General features: G+C 37.0%; 1 protein-coding gene and 1 long non-coding RNA gene across 2 annotated transcripts in view; both read right to left on the reverse strand.

Moving 5' to 3' along the window:
• Positions 1 to 3,378, reverse strand: part of LOC149137704 (uncharacterized) — a 20,037-nt gene extending 16,659 nt beyond the window's left edge. The window contains exon 1 of the long non-coding RNA XR_016243004.1: positions 2,570 to 3,378. This is a non-coding gene — a long non-coding RNA (uncharacterized LOC149137704). The remainder of the gene's footprint in view (positions 1 to 2,569) is intronic.
• Positions 3,379 to 20,646: 17,268 nt separating this feature from the next.
• LOC149137705 (histone-lysine N-methyltransferase SETMAR-like) lies at positions 20,647 to 26,223 on the reverse strand. Its single transcript, XM_089356938.1, has 2 exons — positions 26,075 to 26,223; positions 20,647 to 24,557 (listed from the first exon to the last, which is right to left on the reverse strand). Exon 2 carries the CDS (start codon positions 21,969 to 21,971, stop codon positions 21,711 to 21,713), a length of 261 nt encoding a protein of 86 aa, XP_089213064.1. The 5' UTR covers positions 21,972 to 24,557; positions 26,075 to 26,223; the 3' UTR covers positions 20,647 to 21,710.
• Positions 26,224 to 26,534: the final 311 nt, after the last annotated feature.

Here is a 26,534-nt window from a genome sequence, read left to right on the forward strand (position 1 = left end):
GATTAGGCTTGACATCTCTCTCTCTCTCTCTCTCTCTCTCTCTGTATATATATATATATATATATATATATATATATATATATATATATATATATATATATGTGTGTGTGTGTGTGTGTGTGTGTGTGTGTATACTCTTACTCTTTACTCTTTTACTTGTTTCAGTCATTTGACTGTGGCCATGCTGGAGCACCGCCTTTAGTCGAGAAAATCGACCCCAGGACTTATTCTTTGGAAGCCTAGTACTTATTCTATCGTTCTCTTTTTGCCGAACTGCTAAGTTTCGGGGACGTAAACACACCACCATCGGTTGTCAAGCGATGTTGGGGGGACAAACACAGACACACAAACATATACACACATATATATATATATATATATATATATATATATATATATATATATATATATATACATATATACGACGGGCTTCTTTCTGTTTCCGTCTACCAAATCCACTCAAGGCTTTGGTCGGCCCGAGGCTATAGTAGAAGACACTTGCCCAAGGTGCCACGCAGTGGGAATGAACCCGGAACCATGTGGTTGACCGGCAAGCTACTTACCACACAGCCACTCCTGGCAGCTCCACTGGCGGTCGGGATGGTAGTCGGTTATAAAGACAGGAAGAGACAAGAAATGAATTAAAGGAGTAGGATAGCAGAGGAGGAAGGAATGCTGAGATTGGGAGAAAGATACAAGAAGAAAATAGAAAGAGAAAGAATATGTTTCTTGCATAAGTAAGTAGTAAGTGAGTGCTTAACCATAAATAGGAATGACCATAAAGACTTTACGTAATAGGCAAACGTGAAATAAAATTCGTGCTAGATGAGAAGATTACATCAGTGAACCAATTAAGTAACGATGAGTTATGATAGCGAAGGATAGCGAGCGATTCCCTGCAATGCAAACACGGTTGTTAGTATTATATGGGGATTCCCCACAAACTATGCACCTAGATAAGGTATGGGGGATAGTTTTGGACTTTTGGTGGTGTATGTATATGCCTAGGGAGCTAGAAAGTCTAGACGCTCCATGTGAATTCCTGTGATCCCGATAGCGGTGTTAAGTGCAGTGCCAGCAATGTAGACCTCAGCCTGCTGAGAACGTGGACATTATTACTCGTCATGTGTAGCGTAAAATAAACCATCCAGTAGACATAGCTGAGACTCAGAAGTTACAGATTTTCCTAGCAGAGGTAGGCTTAGAATTAATGCCTTTTCTGATCTGATTCATATGACCTGTCATCCACGAAGTAGGGCCGGAGGAACAATCGTAACTAGTATTGAGGCAGGAGAGGGCATCATCGTGTTTACATATGGTAGGGTTACTAGTAGTAGGAGTGGTAATACCAGCGTTGCTACTATTGTTAAAGGGGATAGTGATCCCCAAGCCCTAGAATTAGTATCTGGCGGGTTGGAGTAGAATTGAGAAGGATAGTTCACAGGGTCAAGAGTAAGGCATCCATTGTATTTTGCATCTATTGGAAGATGTAATTATAGGTTCTAAGTTTAGTGATGTAGAGTCCGAGATTTTAATCGGAGATTTACTAAAAATTGGAAACTTTTTATGTTGAGGTGGGAAATTAGAGGTTGGGATTTTGAAAAATAGTTTGGGTTGAGATCTAATCTGGAGAGAGAATGGTGGCGCGAACCATAAGATCTGCTTTATGCTCTAGGAAGGCTTAGAAGCAGAGAAGTGACGGTCAGTCCAGATAGGGGAGGCTTAAGATTATTTAACCTCTGAGATGGCCAAAAGCACAGGCGAGTACTGGTTGTTGGGGAATTCAGTTGCAGGCTGACAGGATGTAGATGAGTAGCAGCAAGTCCGGTGGGCTCAGATTCCGCACTGGGAAAGAGAAGTGCGAGTTTTGGTTTTAGTCTTGCATTGGGGATATAAGAGACCTCGCAAAAGCCGCTATTCCGGAGGACCTGGTTAATAGTACGGGGCATGATTATTAAAGATATCCTCAACAGCGATAATTTAGAAACCCTAATAGAAACACCAGTGACAATGCTGCTAAGGTCAAATTTGGGGTGACTGATTAAACAGGACCTTAATACATTGTAGCGATCACTCGGTTTATGGTAAGGGTAATACAAGTGCGCATTTAAGTCAATAGTCACGTCTAAGAAGTTAGTATTTTAGTGCGCTTTTCAAATGAGAAAGATTGTACTTCTTAAAGAGCCTATGGGGGGGGGGGGCTTCCATAGGTCTAGTAATTAGAAGTATTAATGGTAGTTAAGTAATGTATGCGGCATAACCACGTGTGTACTAGGTACGACTGGAATGATGTACAACCATTTCTCTTATAAAACAGACAGATATTCCAGAAAATTATAACATTGGGATGTGTAGATAATATGGGCATTATGCATAAGGAATTTGAAAGTTAAAAGTTTCCCCTTGTAGGTTTTGACTTCAGAGCATAATAGCACAGCAAGTTATTTACTCAAACAATATTCAAAAGTTTAACATCAAAGTGAAATACGTTTTACCTAGTACAGCAATGGCAAGAATGTTGTGGCGCAATATATACCATGCACACATTGTTTGTAAATATGAATCTTACCTCCATATGGTATCTATTTACGACTACCTAGAGTAATCCAGTGACAGATCTCCTTTCCATTACAAGGACGCAGCGTAAGGCCGTTGACAATACACGTTATCAAGAGCTTTCAGTCGGATAATACAGCTTCCGACAGCTGCTACTCACAGTAACATTATCCACGCAAAAACAAATATATACAAAGAAGATAATGTTTGTGTTTACATGAATGTATGTGCATTTGTGTGTGAAAGTATGTATATGTGTGAGTACGTTTGAGTATATATTAATGAGTGTGCATGTGTGTGTGCATGTGTTTGCATGCGTGTGTGTGTGTGTGTGTGCGTGTGTGCGTGTGTTTGCATGCGTGCGTGCGTGTGTGTGTGTGTGTGTGTGTGTGTGTGTGTGTGTGTGTGTGTGTGTATGTGTGTGTGTGCTTCTGTAGTATGATATCTATTGAATTTGCTGAAATTCTCCAAGTTCTTTTGAACTAATCTTGCAAGAACACGCCACCTCAATCTCTATTACCATTTATATGTGTGTTAATAATGTTGATTCACAGATTATGCTATTATTTGTTATTTTGTTTTTTTATTGCTTTTACATCAACAATAGAACAAAATTCAATCCGGAAACTGAATCACATCAATACACTCACTGCTCCACTACACATTTACACCGGAAATTACGTCACGTTAATCCATGCAAAAACTAATCTAGCGTTTTAAGCCGTGTTCTTCAACTCCCTTCCACCAACTTCTTTCTTTTTTAAAAATTTGTTCAATTTATTGTTTATTTTTTGTAATTCCTATGAAAGTTTGAACGGAAAAACATTTTAAATACCAAAGAAGTTTAAGCACATAACATCATTTATATTACAAAAACTAATACTTAATGCTGCATTATTTAATAACAATTTTAATAGTACATCTGTTAATAATACTTATCTTACTAATTTGAATATGATGTATATTAAATTCTAATGTAGATGGAACATAAACGCTCTCCACTCACATTTACTATCAAGTAAATAGGGAGAGGTTCATCGTCCTATCTTTTATCAAGTGGTGCTTCAAACGTTTGGTGAGAATGAAGCCGAAAGAAGTGTCCATGTCTCCAACCATCTTAATTTTGGTTCGAACCACTACCTCTTTTGCAATATCCTTTAGGCATCCAGACAGCAAAACTATAACTCGGTTTTTGCTAACGGAAAGTGATGAAACTGTTCTCACGATGATGTCAGCTTATGACTGGACTTGTCCTACATGGCATAACAGTTGTTCAGTATCCGAACATCGGCCAAAAGCAGAGCGGACCGTTTTGTTTCTCTGCATTATCCACAAATAGGCTATAATAACGGCACTGCGGTGCCTATAGTGTTTATTCTTACTGGATTTTGCTTTGCCGATCCGGCAATGTTTGAAAATTATTCTTAGTTTCCGAGTTGAAAGTCTCTCAGAAGTAACAGCTTAGTTGCTTCTCAACAACACCCAGAGAATATCATTCCAAACATTATCACTCATGCTCTTCATGTAGCGATGACTCACCAGATCCATAGCACACGGACAGCGAGAGTTTGCCAAATTTCCAGAAGCTAGATGCCTAATGTTTGTGTACATTTGGCCCAGGAGGGTAATTCTGTAAAAGAATCAAACTTCAAGTACCTTAACCAGATTATCGATCCAACCACAAGTGCCGAGGTGCAACCAAACGAAGTTGCCCTGGTTGATGCATAGTTTCTTATCAAGTCAAATCTTTTAGTGTAGTGTTGACCACATGATTTCCATTTCAAAGATGTCCAATAGTCGTGCGGGACCAATGACCACATGGATAGTCGGAACCGGTTACTATGGGTGGTCATTTAGTCTGAAAAAGAGACCGGGGATATCTTCTCAGTTTTCCTTGTATAGATCTACCTGGAATCGTACAATTCTGCACACTCCTGTTCCCTTCTTTTAAAGTTCTTCTCTTCTGCTTATATTATAAATTATACAAGGTGGAAGAAAAGTAGAACCATTTGAGAGGTGGACAAAATTCTTTGTAATATTTCTCCCGATTCATTATGATCTGAGTTCAAATCCCACCGAAATCGATTTTGATTTTCAGCCTTTTGAAGTCGATATAATAAGCAGCAGTCTAGCACTGGGGTCGATGTTACCGACCTATCTGAAAACCTTATTCTTGCTGACTTTGAGCCAAAAATTTAAGACCGTTATTAAGATGGTGAGCTGGCAGAGTCGTTAACACGTCGGACAAAAGGCTTAGTGTCATTTCTTCCGACAAATTAGGTTATGAGTTCAAGTTTTTCCGAAGCCAACATTCCCTCGATGCATAAATACCAGTTGCACCTAAGGGTTGACGTAATTGATTTCCTCTCCTGCCGAAATTGCTTGCACAGTGTCAAAAATTACAAAGAATTATCATTATTGTTGGCATAATTCTTAGTATCGGACAAAATGTCTTGCGATATTTCATCCGGTATTTTACATTCTTAGTTCAAATTCCACTAAAGTCAGCTCCAATTTTCACTACACTGCAGTCGATAACATGATGCACCAGTCAAGACTGGTATCCAATATAACCGTCTATATTCTTCCTCTATGATAAGCGGGAGGTACGTTTTTTTTTTTCCTATCGTTGAATCTGTTACTTCATTTGGTCATTATAAATTTAAAGGCGGTTTGTTGACAGAGAGGTTCGAGCGTCAGGTAAAATAGCATACAATATTTAGTTACTGTAAGGTGGAGAGCTGGCAGAATCGTTAGCAAGCCGAGTCAAATGCTTAGTGGCATTTTGCTCCCTTCGTTACATTCTGTGTTCAAATTCCGCTGAGGTCGAATTTGACTTTTATCCTTTTGGGGTTGATAAAATAAGTACCAGTTGAACATTATGGATTGATGTAATCGTCTTATCCCCTCCTCCGAACTTGCTGGCCTTGTGCCAAAATTTGGACCAATATTTCATTACTATTAGGCAAGCTGCCAAAATCGTTTCCGTGCCGGTAAAAATGCTTAGCAGCATTTCCTCCGACTTGACATCCTGGGTTCAAATTCCGCTAAGGTCTCCCTTAACTTTCATTCTTTCAGAATCGATAAAATAAGTACCAGACCGAAATTGCTGGACTTGTGCCAAAAATTCAAATCTTGCAAGTCAATTTTGCCTTTCATCTTTCAGGGAAGGTCAATAAAATAATCGATTAGTCAAGTATTGGAATTTTTTCCTGTTTTTGGAGTCGTTTTAAACGAATGCTCCCTCCCATCGAATCGTATTTGACCTTGTACCGTTGCTGGAAATTAAGGGATTGGTAAAATAGACTATCGAACGAATATGTTTTACAGTATTCAACTACATTACGTTCCTAGTTCAAACTCCTCCAAGATTAATATTGTATTTTATCCTTCCGGGGTTGATAAAATAGTGTAACAGTCAAGTACTGGACAGGATGTAACTGACTGATCTCTCCATACAAATATTTTTGACCTTGAACAAAAGTCAGAAATGGCGCAGCTGCTGCTGCTGCTGCTTCTTCTGCTACTGCTGCTGCTGATAATGATGATGATGATGTTAATCATCATCATTATCATTATCCCTTGGTGAAAATGATCTTGTTTATTCTCTTTGTATCTTTGTTTCATTTGTAATTCATTTGCTTTTTATTGCTCTGTTTGCCTTTTCCGTTTTTTTCTTCCTAATTTTATTGTTTCCCCTTTTTCAACTGACTAAAATTAGATCACGTCTTTAGAATTGAAAATTTCTTTGAAATTTCATTGTTACGTTTGACTTAAATAACTAATAATGTGGAAGCAGTTACATGTCTTTCAGCAAAAAAAGTTTCTTTTCAGGAGTTTAATCTTCACAAAAAGAAAAAAAAAAGAAAAACAGGTTTGTAAACCAATGATTATAAAAGAAATGCATAGAAAAAATGTGAAGAATACAAATTTTCATCTGTCCTGTTATTTGCTTTCATGTTGTCAAAATACCCTAGTGACGCAGGTGGTGGAATCCCTGTTCTTATTTTTAAATCGTTTTATTCTAAGGTTTTGTTTCATATTTTTCTGAAGATAATGTAGTGTCGAATTTTTAGTTCCTCAGTCACCATTTTCTACTAAAACGCATATTAATAGTTTTGTCTCAATTAATTTTGTTCAGTTTTCAAAATTAAAGTGTGCTTACAGTGGACTAATTTATAGGATACTATCATATCACTTGAAGAATTTCGTGTCTCAGATTTACAACACCTATGTTATCTTTTTTACGTATTTTTTTAATGTTACACTTCTTCAAATGATGTAGACTGTCCTTTACATATATTGATATTTGCATTTGGACATCTGAAGATGGAGGCTTAAAAATCTATCAATAACACTGTTACAATTTTTCTTTTTTTTTTTTTTTCGTCTTTAGTCATTAGGTGTTATTTCGTGTTTGCTTCTATCTAGAAATCGAAGGAAATTACTACTACTCCATTCAAACTTTGCTTTTGTCACTTGGACACCAATGTTTTGAAACTGACCTATTTTCCATTACATTTCAGACAGATTCAGTGCTGAGTTGCTGAGGTAGAAATATTGTTGTAACAAATATTCTACTCAGTACCACAGATTTCCTTGTCAGTTGCTTGACCATAACCACTTGAGTATTTCCCTTACTGGCTGGCAATATGTGCATCTCTGATCATGAGCAGGAGTAGTGGGAAACATCATAGCCATGTGTTGAGAGGGATACTTTTGGGTTTTGAATAAATTTAACAAAAGCAAAGTCTGAAGGAAATATTAGGCATTTTTCATACTTTTTAGGGGTAAGCTAATAGGAATTAACAATTGCTACCCAAGGACAACAATCGTGTTACACAGTGTAATTTACAGTTCTTGGATATTCTCTTTGCTTGCGCACCTTCGTATTCGTGGTAAAGAACATACATGAATAAATATAATAAAGTATGATTACGGATGTTGACACTGGTTGGGATTTATGTGTGCCTCATAAGCATTGTAGAAGATTATGCCACGAGTTTAACGTTTATGCTTGATACATGATACTCTCTATACGCAACAAAACTGCAAAAAGCATTTATCGGTCGTTAAGAGAACGTTTTAAGTTTGTGCCATTTTAGTTATAGACTGTAATATTCACATATATTTTATAGTTATTTGCTTTGTTCCATCTATTCTATGATATAAATGTAATGAATTTTTATCCAGTATCCATAAAAAACCTCTGCAAAAGGATGAGGTCCCTTTATTTATCGAACTTGACTTTGTACTTTAATTTCTCAACATGTACATTGTTTTCACATATATTTGGCAATGTTCTTATTCATTTCAATTCAAGCAATTTCTTATTTACTCTTGGTCTTTTATTTTCTTCTTGTCTATTTCTATCGCACTATTTCAAGTTATTTCAAATACTCCCTAATATTTCTATAGCTTTCTCCCCACCTTCAATTTCCTCATTTCCTTTTGTTACTTATTTCATTCCATCTCTTGCATTTTTTCCATTCACTCTTTTTCTCTCTCTCTTTCTCTCTCTCTCTCTCTCTCTCTCTCTCTCTCTCTCTCTATCTATCTATCTATCTATCTATCTCTATCTATCTATCTATCTCTCTTTCTCTCTTTCTCTCTCTCTCTCCCTCGCTTCGTCTCTACCTCTCTTCTCCCAGTTGCTCTGTCTTCACTCCCTATCTTCATTTGTCACTTAGGGAAATTATAACGATGTCACGCTTCCCGTCGTTAAGTCTGCATGGGGCCCATTAACGATATCTTTTTTCATGCTAGCTCAATTGAAATATGTACTACGTTTTTTTTCTTTAGATAATAAAGCAGGATGACTGCATCATTAACGATTACTTCGTTAGCATGTAATGCAGTTTAATTCTTCCTATATAATTCAAGAAAACAAACTCTTCTCTTAAGCGAAATAGTTAAGTGGACTGCCCCCGCTCTCGTGGATCTGGAGTCATAACTATCCATTGTTCTCTTGTTATATTTCTTAAGGAAAAATATTCTATTTTAAATTACCTTGGACTTTTAGTCCAGCGGGAATGATCACCAAGAATCAAGCAATTATTTCAATTTATTAAACCGGTTCTTGGGATAAATGTGAATTACTCTTTTATGATTTAAGCGACTTTAGTTATAGGACCGCTACCCTGGTGAGAAATCATCTTCAAAGGGTTTAATAGATTACATTAACTTTACTAATTTGTCGAATTTTATCCACAATTTTGGCTAGATTTTGAGGAATCAATGAGTACAATAAAAGTATCATGTAGTAAGTAGATCATTCCTAACTGCGATAAACCTTTATTCTCATCGACTTTACTAATCTGCTTTAACGAAATTGATAAATTAGCACTCCGTCGGTTACGACGAGGAGTTTTCCTTTCCATGTGATCCGATCAAGGGAACAACTTACTCGTGAAATTTACGTGCAAGTAGTAGTACATTCCACAGACACGCGTACCTTTTACGTATTTCTCAACGGAGATTGTTGTACCTACTTTATAAACGTATAATTTTACTGTTAGAGATCTGATTTTTGTATTGCAACAAAGCGTACTTGCTGCAGTTTTGGTTGTTGTTGTTGTTGCTGCTGTTGCTGCTGCTGTGGTCGAAGCTGTTGTTGTTGCTGTACTAGCTGTATTCTTGTAGCTTTGTAGTTGTTATTGAAGAAATCCGTTTATACGGAAGATATCAAGATCAAGGCGTCTTAGAGTAATGAGGTAGAATTAATGCTTGGGAAGGAGTCAGAGGAAAATGAGAACAAGCAGTGAGGTGTAGAAAGTCATAAATATTAATATTTGGGAATATGCTGTACAAGAATGGATCATTGGTTGAATATTATACATAATGTAACATGTCCCTTTACTTGTTTCAGTCATTTGACTGCGGCCATGGTGGAGCACCTCCTTGACGCGTTTTAGTCGAACAAATCGACCCCAGGGTTTATTATTGTTATTCTTTTTTTAAGCCTAGAACTTATTCTATCGGACTATTTTGTCGAACCGCTAAGTTACGGGACATATATACACCGGTTGTCTAACGGTGATAGGAGGACAAACACAGACACAAAGGCCCACACATCTATATATATATATATATATATATATATATATATACATATGTATATATATATATATATATATATATATATATATATATATATATATATATATATATATATATATATATATATATATATATATATATATAGGGGTTGTACAAAATAATGGAAACACCTAGCATCATAGCATCATAATTCTGAAATATCTATAAAACTGTCAAAGGTTTGTATATTTTTGTTTTTCATTTATTATTAGTGTTGCTTAATATGATTTGCTAGAATTGTTGTTTCGTTTCAGATATCATCAGAAAAAGGCAATTAAATTTCATTAAAATGACAGATCTAACGGACTTCCAAAGAGGTCAAATTGTCAAATTGTTGGTGTTCGTATACCAGGTGCTAGCGTAACGAAAACTGCTGAAACGTTTGGTGTATCAAGAAGTACTGTCTCGAAAGTAATGACTGCCTTTGAAAAAGAGGGAAAAACCTCCTCGTCGAAACAAAACTCCGAAAGAAAACCAAAACTTTCAGATAGGGACCGTCGGATTCTTACACGAATTATTAGAACGGATCACAAAAGTACAGTTTCCAAAATTACTGCAGAGCTTAATGACCATCTCGAGAACCCAGTTTCCACAAAACCTGTTTACCAGGAGCTGCACAAAGCCGGATTTCACAGGAGGGCTGCAATCAGAAAACCGCTACTTTCAAAAACAAACGTTGCAAAGCGTTTAGAGTGGAGTAAAAACCTACATAGTTGGTCCCTAGAGCAGTGGAAGAATGTTATTTTCTCGGGCGAGTCATCCTTTACCTTATTTTTCGACCAAAGGCCGAGCATACGTATGGAAACAAAGGTATGTGAGGCAAACTACAATGGTGGAGATGAATAAATTAAGTCGATTGATGTTATTGAGTATTGCTTTAAAAGTTGTCATTGTTAAGAGTTTTGGCCGTGATGTTATTTTTTTGTGTAACTAAAATAAAATGACTGTTTCAAGTGATATGTTCCTGGGCAAAATAAGGAGAAACCATCGATCTATTTCAACTAGTAGGGTAATATTTTGTATATATCATTGCAATTATACGTTTATTACTTTTAATGAGGTACTTATCGACCCGTCAGTTATAAAAGGCTGCAATGATTCCGATAGAATTTCTTAACTCAGACTAAAGAAACAGATCTATATACTTCAAATTGATTTAAATAGACTTTCCATTCTCTCGCTTATCCCCGTCATTTTTAAAAACCCAATCATATTACCAAACATTTTAGGTAATTTTATTCTACTGAAACTTTTACTTCTTGTTCAATAAATTAATTCATTCTTGTATTAATTTACTAATTCATTTCATTACTTATTAATATGAAATGAGATCAATATTTAGCTAGAGCCAACACTTCTTAAACAGTCTCTCTCTTTCCCACTCTTTCTCGCTTTCTCTCTCTCTCTCTATCTATCTATTTATCTATTTATCTCTCGGCATACACATACACGCACATACACGTGCATATATACATACATATTTATACGTACACATACTTCACAATTTTTCGTTCAAATCCCTTGTGGTATTGCTTGGTCAATGGCTTAAGTCTTAATTGACGGTGACATTTTCTACTGTTTCCCATGAATAGTTGATGAAGATAACATTTACAAGGAAATAGTTCAAACCGTTATGAGATCAATTGTGTAATTGTATAAACAGAGAAACAAAACATATTAATCCAACGCAAATTTATATACTTCTTTGTGTTTTTCAAACAATAGCAAAGGATAAGAATGATTGAAAATGTAATATGTATACTAAAACAATTGGTGTCTGTTTTCAGAGTAACACAATGGATTAATATGGTGTCGACTTATTGCTCAATGAGTCTCTGTCTCCTATCCTCTGCTATCGATGCACAATATTCATGGGACAAAGTTTTTGATGCTGGTTAGCTCAAATCACCAGAGCCAAATGACATACAGAAAACAATGATTTAGAAAGTAACGCAAAATTTCTACCATAAGTGTAAGAGTAACAGTGTGGCAAGAAGTTAGCGTCCCAACCACTTGGATCTGAGTTCAGTCCCAGTGTGTGACAACTTGGGCAAGTGACTTCTGCTATAACTCCGGACAGACCAAAGTTTTGTGAGTGGATTTGGTAGGTGCACAGAAACTAAAAGAGGCGCGTTGTATATGTTTCTGGACTGACATTACAGCCAGTCCAGAAACCGATCCACGTGAGTCCAAATACTTGAATGTATGCTGAGAGATTGTTCAGCCCGTTTGCCTTCAAACAATTGATTTCTGTAGTTATTACCAGTGTATTTTGGTGATTTAAATAAGAGTTTTGACTGTTATTTCCAGCAGGTAGACATACTTAGTATACTCTTTGATTAATTTTAATCCTTCAGCTATTTAATGCCTTTTGAGGGCCTGCAATCGACTATATTATTGATTCTGTTATTATCATTTTTAATTGTTACACTAGATGATAATAGAGTCAGTGATATTTTCGCAAATATTTTTCTCCTGAATTATTTGCTCCATATTGAAATTATTTTCACACTGGTGGCAGCCATGATTCGGCGCAAAACGAATGAGTTGCAGCGCAGACTTCAATGTGACGGGCTGGAGCTCTCCATCTTGGTAACGCGTGCAGAGGAAGGTGAAGCTGTAATATCAGTCCAGAAACCGGTCCACGTGAGTCTAAATACTGGAATATATGCTGAGAGATTGTCTTAATCCATTTGCCTTCAGACTGTTGATTTCTGTAATTATTATCAGTGTATTTTGTCGATCTAAATAAGAGTTTTGACTGCTGTTTCCAGCATACTTAGTATATCCTTTGATTAACTTTAATCTTTCAGCTATATATATATATATATATATATATATATATATATATATATATTAGAGTCAGGATTTGACTGCTATTTTTTCAGCGTGGTGGTATCTCTTGATACCTTGTATTATAATTATATATATATATATATATATATATACCAAATCCACTTACAAGGCTTTGGTTAGCCCGAAGGTATTGTAGAAAATACTTGCCCAAGGTACCATGCAGAAGGACTGAAGCCAGAACCATGTGGTTGGGAAGCAAGTTTCTTATCACACAGCCACTCCGCTGAAGTAAGTGACTAACAGCAGTTGGCAAAAAAAACCTTTCTAGTAATTCTGCTCAGTAATTCTGCTTATTGACTAACATATAAACCATGACGAACAAATTTAGCACGAAAAAAAGTTAGTGTGGATCTGAGTTGATAAAACTAGTTGCTAATGAAATTCGTAAAATAACATAATTTCGTATTTCCTAAAGAAAAGTGAGAACGAACCTTTTAGGATACGCGAAGTTTATTGAGAAGTTGTAATTGCCCTCCTTCATTTTATCGAAGAATGACCTTACTTCAAACGTCAATACCTATCTCTACTCAGGATTCACGAACATATCTTGTTTAACGAAACATTATATCTTGAACAGTCTGACACGTGTGATACTGAATATACCGAAAGTGTATATCTTCATTTCAACCTCAGTTGAAATGGAGATATTTAGGTTGAAAAGCACTTATGTTTTCTCTGAGGAACAATTAGATTTAACCATACATACATACCCGAACGCACCACACTTGCATCCTAACAAATACATATGCACTTATCTAACATACAATAAAACATTGGTTAGTTGGTTGCTTGCTTGCTTGCTTGCTTGCTTGCTTGGTTAGTTAGTTGGTTGGTTGCTTAATTGGTTGATTGGTTGGTTGGTTGGTTAATTGGTTGGTTGGTTAATTGGTTGATTGGTTGGTTGGTTGGTTGGTTGGTTGGTTAATTGGTTGGTTGGTTGGATTATTGGTTAGTTGGTTGGTTGGTTGGTTGGTTAATTGGTTGGTTAATTGGTTGATTGGTTGGTTGGTTGGGTGGTTGGTTGGTTGGTTAATTGGTTGGTTAAATGGTTGGTTAATTGGTTGGTTGGTTGGTTGGGTGCTTGCTTGGTTGGTTAATTGCTTGCTTGCTTGCTTGGATGCTTGGTTGGTTGGTTGCTTGCTTGCTTGCTTGCTTGCTTGCTTGCTTGCTTGCTTGTTTGGATAATCGGTTGGTTGGTTGGTTGGTTAGTTGGTTGGTTGGTTTCTCCAGTCGGAATTTACATCGTAAACAGAAGAGTGAGAGAAAGAAAACAGAGATACAGAGAATAAACATAATAGGTGAAGGATGAGTGAAAATACAAGGCTTGAATGCAGACAATGAGTAAATAGATGCCTACTCATACACACAGTAAGAGAGAAAGAATCATACAGACAGAAGAGGAGAAGGCCGAATGGGAGTATATATATTTTTATTTGTTTCACTCATTTGACTGTGGCCATGCTGTAGCATCGCCTTTAAAATTTTTTAGTCAAACAAATCGACCTGATACTTATTCTATCGATCTCTTTTGCCGAACAGCTAGATTACGGTGACATAAACACATCGACACCGGCTGTCAAGAGTGATAGGGAGACAAACATAGACACAAAGATACACACACAAACTTACACACACGCAAGCATAGACATACATACACGCACATATGCACACACATGCACATATATATACGAGATCTGATCAATAAGTATCCATAGTAACGAAGCTAAAGCACGAGTGGTTGAGATGTTTCCAGGATGGCCGAAAAAATGTCGATATTGACGAGCGTTCTGAGAGATGTGCAACCAGCAGAATTGAGAAAAACATCGCAGATGTGCGTGCAGCTGTGAGGGGAAGTCGTCGAATCATCGTCCGTGACTTATCAGAGGATGTGCAGATTAGTTGCAGTTCAGTTCAGTCCATAATCACTGAAGATTTGGGTATGAGACGCATGTCTACCAAGCTTGTGCCAAAACTGCTTTCAGCTGACCAAATAGATACTCGGGTTTCAGTTTCACAAGATCTCCATGATTATGTCGCTCGTGAACGATGGAAACTTTTTGAAAACTTTGCGTAAGCCCCTGAGCAGGTATCGCCAAGCTTTTGACAAAATTTGATGCAGATTCTCTGCTCAACTTCCTCTCTCATGGTCAATGCGACGATCACACGCTACACACCTTCCTTCCAAACACTGCTGTAAACAGAAGAAGTTAGCTAGAACATTAAAACTTAGTGTACATGCACAAGATAGTTTAAGGTCAAGCTGTGCCTGGCAGCTTTACTCTCCGAGCTTTAGATTCGTTACTATGGCTCAACCAATTGCACGTTAATTTTACGGCTGTTCCGTTGATCCGATTAACTGGAACCGTCGTCGTCGTAACCGACGTACATATATATTTATATATATATATATATATATATATATATATATATATATATATATATATATATATATATATATATACGATGGGCTTCTTTCACTTCCGTCTACCAAATCCACTCACAAGGCTTTGCTCGGCCCGAGGCTATAGTAGAAGACATTTGCCCATGGTGCTGCGCAGTGGAACCCGATACCATGTGGTTAGGGAGCAAGCTTCTTACTACACGGTCATGTCTGCGCCTATATATATATATATATATAGAGAGAGAGAGAGAGAGAGAGAGAGAAAGAGAGAGAGAGATGTTTACACTTGTGTGTGTGTGTGTATGAGTTTGTGTGTGTGTGTGTGTGTGTGTGTGTGTGTGTGTGTGTGTGTGTGTGTGTGTGTGTGTGTGTGTACATTTATGCATTTATTCGAAAGGAGAAATCTTAGTACACGGCAAAGATTCCGACTTGTTTCCTTCATTTTTTCCAAATACTTGTCTGAATTACATCCTTTCATTGCCGATACTCTGTACATCTTCGAGGCAAAACACTTAGTTTAGTCTAAAATATGTGCCCTGCTGTTGACAACAAGTAAAGCAACAGCTACAACAATTTGAGTAATACAACCAGGGATTTTACCAAAAATGAAAGGGTGAAATATAACTCCAGCAGAATTTGCACCATGGAAACAGAGGAATGACACTTTATACCGCCCGTACGTTTTAATTACTTCCAGTCTTCACCACTGCCCTTCCAATGAGCAACGGTAAATTTTCTTGTGGTTCATTTTATTTATATATTGAGGGAAATCAGAAGTTATGAATATGATATAAGGGTAGGGGAGCAAAATTAGTAACCGGGGTAAAATGAGTAATTTCTGATTTCATATTATTTTCTCCCAACCTATTTCTATTTGAAATCATTACATTGCAAGTATTTTATCATCACTTTGTACTGTTGCATCACTTTTAAGTTGTTTTTTTTAGACTTGTTTCCTTAATTTCATGTCATACGCCATTTTTTCCTGATCCTCCTTCAATTTAACAAAGATATTAAAATTTTTTGTTGCATTTCTGATCTTTCTGATGTCTAAGGATGGATATTGATGTGTATGAGTTTTCAAATTTAATTCTGGAGAACTGAAGGGGCAAATTTACCTTAACTTAGCTTATTCATTTTATCCCAGATAAATTTATTTTTTATATACTCAGAGAGAACGGTGATAATTTTCTAAACTAGTGTTCTGAATATGTTATAGTGTTTTTAATGCATTTAGAGAAGATCATTCGCTTAGCTAATAGAGTTTTTATAAAGAAAGATATTTTTTTCTCAAAGTCAAAAATGCAGTAGAAACTCCTCAATTGATCACCCCCAATTTTTTATTTCACCAGAACATCAACAATAATACGAAAACAAAAGATGTAATAATCCACCCACAATGCCAAGCTGAAATTCACCCCTCCCCCCCCAACCCACCCAAATGATATGAAATCAACTATACAAGTATTATTCGATAACTCCGGGCAATTTAATTTGGAAGAGTTAGTCCACCCACCCGTGTAAAGAATTTCCTTATATTACATCATATAGAAACTTTTTTAATAGCATGTCCTAATATTAATTGAATCCAAATAAAAGAAAGGAAGACTACGAAAGACAATTATATAAATATAAGTAGAAAAATATTTACTATCTTTAATCAAAGTTACAAAGAATCTGATTTTCATTTGGTTGATTAATTTCCGTTTCAGAAATTCTAACAGACTTTAAACTGAAGAGTTAATTGACTGCGTTTATCTTTTCATTGGAAAGGTAATTGGAATGTAATTTCTAAATGAATAATAACTCCGAGTTATTTGACTACGAATATTCTATCGAATTCTATACGTTACTGCTACGAGACATTATTACTCTCTTACGTGATTTTGATTGTTTCATAATAAGAACGGGAAAAAAACAGGTTAATGGATCTATATCTCCTTCAGCTGGTAGGCATATATATATATATATATATATATATATATATATATATATATACATGTGTGTGTGTGCACACACACACATACATACATACATACATACACAGATAGATATATATATATATGTGTGTGTGTGTGTGTGTGTATGTATGTATGTATGTATGTATGTATTCTCCCTCTCTATGTATCTTTCTCTCTATCTATCTAACTGTTGACGTGAGTTCAATTGGTTCAAACTCATCGAGAAGCGATCACTTGGTAAACAATCTCGTCGCAATGGTCGTCATCACTTGTGATTATCTTGTGGTTGAGAAAGATATTCAACTGAAGAATCCCTGCTAGATTCAACGTACAAATTAACTGTTTCAAAAGTGATGACGCATGGTTTGGTGGTCACAGTATTTGGCACACGATCGTAAGGTCGTGACTTCCATTCCCGATGGCGTTTTGTGTGTTTGAGCAAGACACTTAATTTCTCGTTGCTCCAGTTCACTCAGTTGGCAAAAAATGAGTAATACGAAGGACCGATCTTGTCGCATTCTGTATCACGCTGAATCTCCACGAGAACAACGTTAAGGGTACGTTTGTCTATGGAGTACTCACTCATTACTAGGTTAATTTCACTGACGGAGAGATGACGAGACCATAACTGTTTCACAAAATTAATCAAACAAAACTATAGATTTGAAGGCTGGCCGACAGGGCTAGATAGAGACTGAGCTTGTTTCGGCTTTTAGTGAACTTCAGCCTCACAAAACACCCGTTTGTTGTAGTTTTACCTTCGTAGCTCAAAATAGAAGTATCCATACATAGTACATAATTACGATTAAATAGCATTTCACATAGCAAGCAACACAATTGATGTGTTTTTGTCGAAAATTTGGTGGATAGTTTGATACTTTATCAATACAACCAGACGCGATTCTCTTTGTATGATACTATAACGCACGCACGCCTATAGGTTTGTTATTTATAAGACACAATTACAAATTTAATTTTTTAAAAAGGTGCTAAAGTCCTTCTCCAAATCCCTTGTACTGTTTAAATTTAAAGTTAATTGACTGAATTCGTTAACACAAAGTTCGACTACAAAAATTCAAAACAATTTTGTTCGGATGACACTCTTTTCCTCTCTATGATTTTCGATTATGGTCAAATAAATTGCTCTTTTATTCTATGACGGCTAGCATCAGTTAATGAAAGAGCTGAAGATAACTAGGATTTAATGCAGATTTTACAAACCGGGGCTCTCTGAAACAGAGGTTCCACACGAGGTTCCGCGAGAAATACAATAAGTAGACTAATCACGTGCAAATGCATTTTTAATTAGTTTAATATTCAATTCTATCTTTTATTTTTTGCTTCTTTCAGTTATTAAACTGCGGCCAAGTGCTGGAGCTCCGCTCTGAAGAATTTTAGTCGAACGAATTGATCGCACTACTTATTTATTTTTTTAAGCCTGGTACTTAGTTTATCGGCTTCTTTTGCCGAAATGCTACATTACGAGGGAAGTAAACACACCAGTACCGGTTGTCACATGCACACACACACACACACACACACACACACATACGGATACATATATATGTGTGTGTGTGTGTGTGTCACTCATCCAAAGTACCAAGCAGTGGAACTGAACCCGGAAGCAAACGGATGGAAAACAAACTTCTTACCACATAGTCACGCCAACTCCTATTCATAATCTCTTTTATTATATTCGCTCAACATATCCGAAATCCTGCCATCTGGAGTTAGTAAGGGGATCCTACAGGAAAGTGAATATGTAATTGGACATTCTTAGAGGAAAATTTCATTAAAATATGTTGCATGGTATTTTCTGCATCATTCCTTATTTATACAAATACCTTGCTTCGTTCCATTGTGAAAAATTGTAATTATCGAGGTAAAGAATTTAATCAAGTAAACCAAGTGTGTCTGCTGACTCGATCGGTGCGACAATAATGCATGAGATGAGGGCCATGAAAAGCAAAAATTCTATACTTTTGGAATGTTTCAGAATCATTATCTAGTCGAACATGCTCGGACATTTTTAACATGCATCTCCGCCATCTATCTCCGTCTTGCATTGGTTGAAGGAGGTTTTCAGGGAAGCATCCAGTGTCCCTGGTAAGCTGATCTACATACGTTGTGTTCAGACAACCAGCTGTGTGTGTATATGTATATATGTATATATGTATATATGTATATATATATATATATATATATATATATATATGAATAAAAATTAAAAAATATAAAAAAGTGTTTTGTATTATCGTGCATAGAGGAAGGGAATATATCATTTAAAAGAGTTCCAATTCTGTCTGTTTTTCATGTTTTATTTATATTCTTATAAAATTAATGTGGGATATAGAATATGGAATATATAATATAAATAGTAAAATGAAATGAAGTATTGAATGTCTTATTGAATATATGAAATGTTGAGTATTAAATATAGAGTATTAAATATATAAGAACTGGTATACTTTCCTGCCTCATGGCAATCATCTGAGGTGCATCACTTAACTCGCAAAATCCAACATAAGTAAATGAGATGACTGAAAAGCGTTATAGAAGTATAGAAAAACAAATACAACTAAAAACTGTTTGTAAATTGTTTTATTTCGCAAGCTTCACAAAACAATCTTAATTTTTCGTATCGATATCACCAGATATTCTTATAAATCTTTTAGAAATCTTGTAAGTCTTGTAGAAATATCAAATATAGCGTATTAATATTATTTAGTTCTAAATGTTAATGAGTTCGAGCTTTAAAATTGGAATTAAAAATATATTGTATATATAATCGTACATATTTACGATAGGAAGTGGAAAACGTTCTATAATGACATTTTTAGCTGAGAAGCTGAAAGGTAGGTTGCAGTCATTGCCTGCAGTACGAGATTAACCTCGTTTTGGATTGATGAATGCAATATACTGGATGGTGTCATTAGACTACCACTCCTACAAACCGTATTATTTTGCCTGATAAAAGCAAATTATTCAATGAACATATTCAATCTATATTGTCGTTCATCTTTTACTTGTTTCAGCCATGAAACTGCGGCCATGCTTGAGCACCGCCTTGAAGGGGTTCAGCCTGATACTCGTTATACCGGCCTCATAAGTCGAACCGCTAATTTACGGGGATAAACACAGACACAAAGACGTGCGCACACACACACACACACACACACACACACACACACACATACACACACACGCACACACACACACACACACACACACACACACACACACACACACATATATATATATATATATATAAGATAAAAAGAGAATGAAAAAACAACAGAAGGCTTGTGTTATATGGTTAAAGTATATATCTAAATCGTTATGTTAGAAAAATGTTATCAAATTTTGAGTATAGAAACATTACTCAAAATTTTATAACATTTTTCTCACATAACGATTTAAATATATACTTTAACCATATAACACAAGCCTTCTGTAGTTTTTTGCACACGGTCATCTCGGTCACTTATGCATCATAAGCCTGTCCCCCAAGCAGGTAAGGTGATATAATTTGAAAGCTGTAACAGTGTTCTGTATAGTAATATACTATTTTCAAAGCTCTCTCAGAAGTTGTAATCCCCGCTTATAAGAATAAATAGCAATGCAATTAATACGCTGCAGACACTTGCACGCTTTATCGCAAAATGGCTATTTTGGGTAAATTAAATGTACCTACGTTAACTGTTGTTATTCTATAACTGAAAAGTGGCGATCTCGCAGATTCGTTAGCACGCTGGACAATTTGTTTAGCAGCAATTTTTTTTTTTTTTTTTTGTCTTTTTCGATTTTACCTTCTGCGTTCAAATTCCGCCAAGGTCAACTTTGCCTTTCATCTTTAAGGGGTCGATAGAGTATGTACCAGTTGAGCACTAGGGTCAATGTGATCGACTAACCATTCCCAAAATATTTCAGACTGCGTGCGTGTAGTAGAAAGGATTATTCTATCACTGGAAATTTTATCTCTAATATTTTGACTAGTAATGCCATCCCTTCAGTTATATACTTATGAATATCGTACAAAGAAAAAATAATTACTCAGCTACGACCCTTACCTGGTGCAGGCCCTTCTTAGGTCTCATACCTCTATCTGAGGTTTAGGTAAATAATAGGGAATGTATTCCAGATTATGCTATTTTCTGGATAGAAGACTAGATTCTACATTAATATTATATTAGGCTGAGTAAGAAGTAAGCAACGTCTTGAAATATCAAATTCATCACAATGTATTTCAACAATCGGGAAATTTGATTCATCAAAGTAAGTACTATTACAATCAACACACATTTTTGCTAAGTTACAAGTTTGTTCATTCCGGTAACCTAAAAATCTAGAGTTCTGGAGCTGATGAACTCTTTGAACGCATTTTCAGCATCGGTTTGATCTTTTAACTTCTCTCGCAGGAAACCATCAAGGTGCTTGAAAAAGTGATAGTCGGTACGAGAAAGGTCTGGGGTATAAGCTGGGTGGGGAAGAAATTCGTAGCCAAGCTCCTTCAACTTCTGGAGTGGTCGAGCATTGTCATGAAGTATGATTGGCCTTCTTCTGTAGACCAGTTGGGACGGAGAAGTAGCAGCTTTTCGTTCATTTTGGCAATATGTCTCTGCAGTAATGGTTTTTCATATTTTAAGAAGTTATAGTGGATGAGTGTACACCACCGAACAGTCGCCATAACCCTCTTTTTGAAGAGCTCGGGTTTACGGAAGGTTTTATTATTGTACAGAATCCACTTTTCATCGCAAGTTACAATACGGTCGAGAACTGGATCGGTCTGGTTATGGAGAAGCAACGAGCAAATTTCATATCTGTGCGTCTTCTGATTTTCATTCAAATCGTGTGGTACCAATTTGTCGAGCTCTTTTGATTTTCCGATCGCATACAAAATGGTTGCAGGCATTTTTCTGGCTAACTTGAAGTTCTCTTGCCAGTTCCCGAGTGGTTTTATGTGGATCTTTCTCAATGACAGTCTTTAATTGACAGTCATCGATGACAGACGGGCGTCCACTACGCTCACGATCTTCAAGGCTCAGGTCTCCACTGCAAAATCGTTTAAGCCATTTTCGAGATGACCACTCAGTGGTCATTTCCTCACCAAACGTTTCGTTGCGTTTTTCTATTACCTATTACAGGCGCACATAGAGGGAACAATACAATATGATCTGGGAGTCATATACAACAGATGGTATAAAAATTTATAATGACAAAATGAAAAATAGAAAGGGACACCAAAGACAATAACATTCAATGAAAGACAATATGGGGTTTAAAAGACAGGTATGCTCCGACTCCACGAGCCCTGTCTTCTCAACCGATACCTTGGTAATCTCTACGACGTGCTCACGCAGGGCCTTTTACTCCCAACATACGCATCCATCTTTTTCTGAACATGCTCTCTGACAGGCACCTCTTTCCAGCCCCTTGACCGGGTCCTTCCTGACCAGCGTCACCACTCCCCGGCGCACAGATCTGGGAATCCACCCATTCTGTTCCTAGTTCGCGAAAACGCTAGCCAGCACGTGTCCGAACAAGTCTGGCATACTTTTATATAACACGTAAGGTAGACCATCGAGTCCCGGCGCTTTACTACCTCCACAGTCAGCTATGGCTCCAATCACTTCCTCAGATGTGATCGACCCTTCACAGCTCTCCGCATCCTGCCCCAAGAGGCTCTGCAGCCCGGCGAGGAAGTCCGTAAGGTCTGTCCTCCTATCTGGCCCATCGCTCCCCCGGAAAAGCTGGGCGAAGTGCTCCTGAAAAGTCCGATACCTCTCCTCGGCTTAGTTTATCAACTCACCTTGCGAATTCACCAAAGTTCGAATTATGGAATCGTTTCCACGTTGAGCCTCCACAACACGTGCCCATCCAGCGGCCTTGATTCCCTCGCCGCTCATTGCACGAAGTCTAGCTCTGACGATACTCTCCTTGTGCTGGTTTAATGGTTAACTCCAGTCTCTTCACCATTCGCAGACTCTCTTCATCAGGATCTTCGTCAAGACGTGATTCTACAATCTTCTCCATTAGTTCCTCCACTTTGATGTCTTGCTTCTTCGGACTAGTCAGAATGCTGGCTCCCCCGCACGGGGAAAAACAACAATTGTTTTAACATCTTAACAGCAACAACGTTCAAAAATACGGTACAAATTTTTCATGGTTTAAAACGTTGCTTATTTTTTTACTCAACTTCATACAGTCAAGTGTTCTCTTCAGAAAATAAGTCTACAAAAGATTTCAATTCGTATCTTTGTACATTGCAACTAGTGAACCAAACCAAACAAATTCTCACAAATTCTAATCTTCGAGAATCTGTATTAAACCTTAGAAAAATTCTGAATCAGGTATGTATCACGGACACACACACACACACACACACACTCACACGTATGCACGCACACACGCATACACACACATACATACATGCATACATACATACATACATAGACAAACAAACAGACAAACAGCTAGATAAATAGACAGACAGACAGGCAGACAGACAGACAGACAGACAGACAGGTAGGTAGGTAGGTAGATAGATAGATAGATAGATAGATAGATAGAGGGTGTTCGGGGTAAATTGGACGACATTTTACGTTTCCTTTTCCCAAGAACAGCTTGATGCATTGGTGAACAACGGCGTTGTTGAGCATAAAGATTGAAGTTATAGTTGAGAAAAGTTAGCTGACTTGGAGGACTGGAAGCCGTCTGTATCATCATGCTTCCCGCTGGATGTTAAAATGCCAATATCATCACTGTTGTTCAGTGTTATGAACACTGTAAAGGCTGTAAAATGTGTCTGCAACAGAGACTATGAAGCTGTAGCCAGCAGGAAGGAACACAACAAGCATTTCAACTTCGTGCGCACTCCGGAATTCACCTAACAGCTGATTAAGAGGGCCTTAGGCTCAATTCAGACGGTTATGCGAAACTGCTGGAGACTGTGCTCAATCCGTGTCTAGGGAGAGTTACAGTTGGAAGTCCTTATGATTGGCAGCATGATTCCCCTTCCTGCCATTCCTGCGGAAAGAATCAAAAGTTTGGCAAGAAAATTTGTATGACTTCACGAGCCCCAGTTTTTAACTTCCTAATTCCCCCTATGTGTGAGACGCGGTTGAGAAAGACACCAACCGTTCTGCCCACAACACCAAGGCCAAGCTGATGGCGAAAATCAAAGAGGTATTCGAAGATCAGTGAGGAACCCATGCGCCAGGTTCGGAATCCGTTTTGAGGCTATGGTGGAAGATGCTGGTGGCTACTTTGAGTAAACTGTTATCGCCCAACCATAATCTAGTTGCTACCTTTTGATATTTTAAATACTTTCACTTTTGGGTAGGATGTTGTGTTTCTTTTCCTTTCATACAAATTATCAAATTTATCCCGAAAGTTCCGTGTGTGCCATGATCTTTTCCCAACTCAACAGTTGAATGAGCAAGCTTTCAACTATATGATTCTCTGCCTACTTTTGATATGATGCCGGCCTCTCGATTACAGTTCGTATTTTTTAAAGATACTGTGCAGTCTTTATTGTGTTTAATTACTTTACGTTCTCGTAATGTAGCGGCTCGTTCAAAAAGGCCGATAAAATAAATACCAGACTTTTGAAAATAAGCATTGGCGTCGAATTGTTCGAATAACACACTTGAAGCTGGTGTCTCAGTATGGCTGCATTCCAATTTCTAAAATAAGTAAAAGATAAAATATAAAAGATTATTAAATCTTATTCAAAACACTTCGATATGATTACGTCAACGTTTCCTTTCAATTTAATGGAAGCAACGAGAAGTAACTTTAATTAATTGTTTGGCTGTGATTTTATATCCTAAAACTCATGCTCTAGCTTCAATATCAAGAGTCACTACTGGTTTAAACATCTGTCTTCTGACAATCAGGCAGGTTTTACACGATCTTAAATAATCCTTTCTATTTATAGGCACAAGGCCCGAAATTTTGGAGAAGGGAACTAGTTGATTATATCGATACCAGTACGAAAGGATGAAATGCAAAGTCGACGTCGGCGGAATTTGTAGTCAGAACACAGACAGACGGAATGCCGCTAAGCATTTTGCCCGGCGCGCTAACGATCTTGCCAGCTCGCCAATACCTTCTTCATTCTGCATTTCGTAAAAACTATTCGTCTTTACAAGCGCCAGTTGGCATCAGCTTAACAAACCTGAAGAATTGAACATCGATCGAAAAAAACAAATGCTTAGTCTGACACCGATACTCTACAATCTCTAACCACGACTACGCTTTTTCCTGACTATCATATTATATCGTTATTATGACGAACACAAAGGCGACGCGCTGGCAGAATCGTTACCGACCCGAGCAAAATGCCTTTGATATTTCCGGGGTCGCCGAAATATGTACCAGTCAATCATTGAGATCGTTATAATCGACAAACCCCATCTCCACAAAATTTCAGGCATGGTGGCTTATAGTAAAAAGGATTATTATAACGAGCACCAAGACGGCGAGGTAGCAGAATCGTTAGCACGCCGGGCAAAATGTTTAGCGATATTTCATCAGTCTTTGCGTTCTGAGTTCAATTACTGCCGAGGTCGACTTTGCCTTTCATTCTTTCGGATGCCTATAATACAAAGAATTATTACGAGTACCATGCTGGTAAAATTGTTAGAGTTTTGAGCAAAATGTTTTGCGGTATTTATTCCATTAATTTACATTCCGAGTTCAAACACTGCCGAGGCCAACTTTACCTTTCTTCCCTCCTGGGTGAATAAAACGAAGAACCATTAAAGTGCTAGGTTTCTCATAGTATTGATAATACCCTTCCCTCAGAATTACTAGCCTTGCGTTTAAATTACAATCCATCAGATGTGACGAGCATGCAGAATTTTTGGAGCGTCAGAAAATGAAACTCATTAGTTACAAATCACATCCAACCAATTTCTTCCTAGACCCTCACGACCGTCCCATGTTTCGCACTAAACACATTGTGCAATACAACTGAAGATCCTTGATAATGTCCCTAATGTACCAAAACCAAAAATAAACACATACAAAGTACTTTTAATATATAATATTCCCAGACATCTGTTATCAACACATCTATTTTAGTGCTTTGGACCACTTAGTATTAATGGTCAACTTCCCAAACAGGTACAGTCCTAACCACCCCAAATTGCTAACATAGAACCGCTGTCTGACTTACAACATATACAGTTATGCTCACCTTATGTCTTTTTGAGTTACGTCCTTTTTCAACTTTACGACGTGATTTCTTTAAAAGAAATCAATTAATCTCAGCGTAATTCAATTTTATGTCAATCTCAGCAAATATTTAGAAGCACAAAAATTAAAATAAACACTTGGAAGCCAATACTAAAGTGAAAAAAGGAAAAGCAAATGAAGTATATGTGAATATATGTACAAAGATAAGCTATTAAGTTGTTTTTTGTTTTTTTGTTTTTGTTTTTTTTTTCTTTCCAGTTACATCATTTTTCGAGTTAGGTCTAGGAACCAATTACCGACGTAAGTTGTGGCATGCCTTCATTTCCAAAAAACATTCCTAGAAACACATCTATGTGTTTGAAATCCGAGGAACCAAATCTGTCGGAGTTTTAATGAAGTTTTTCCATTCCTTCCTTTAACTGTATTAATGTCATTATATTAATAAACTATCATAGTTGACA

The sequence above is a fragment of the Octopus bimaculoides genome, chromosome 1 (genome assembly GCF_046866305.1).
Source record: "Octopus bimaculoides isolate indiv1 chromosome 1, ASM4686630v1, whole genome shotgun sequence".
In the NCBI taxonomy this organism is placed as follows: domain Eukaryota; kingdom Metazoa; phylum Mollusca; class Cephalopoda; order Octopoda; family Octopodidae; genus Octopus; species Octopus bimaculoides.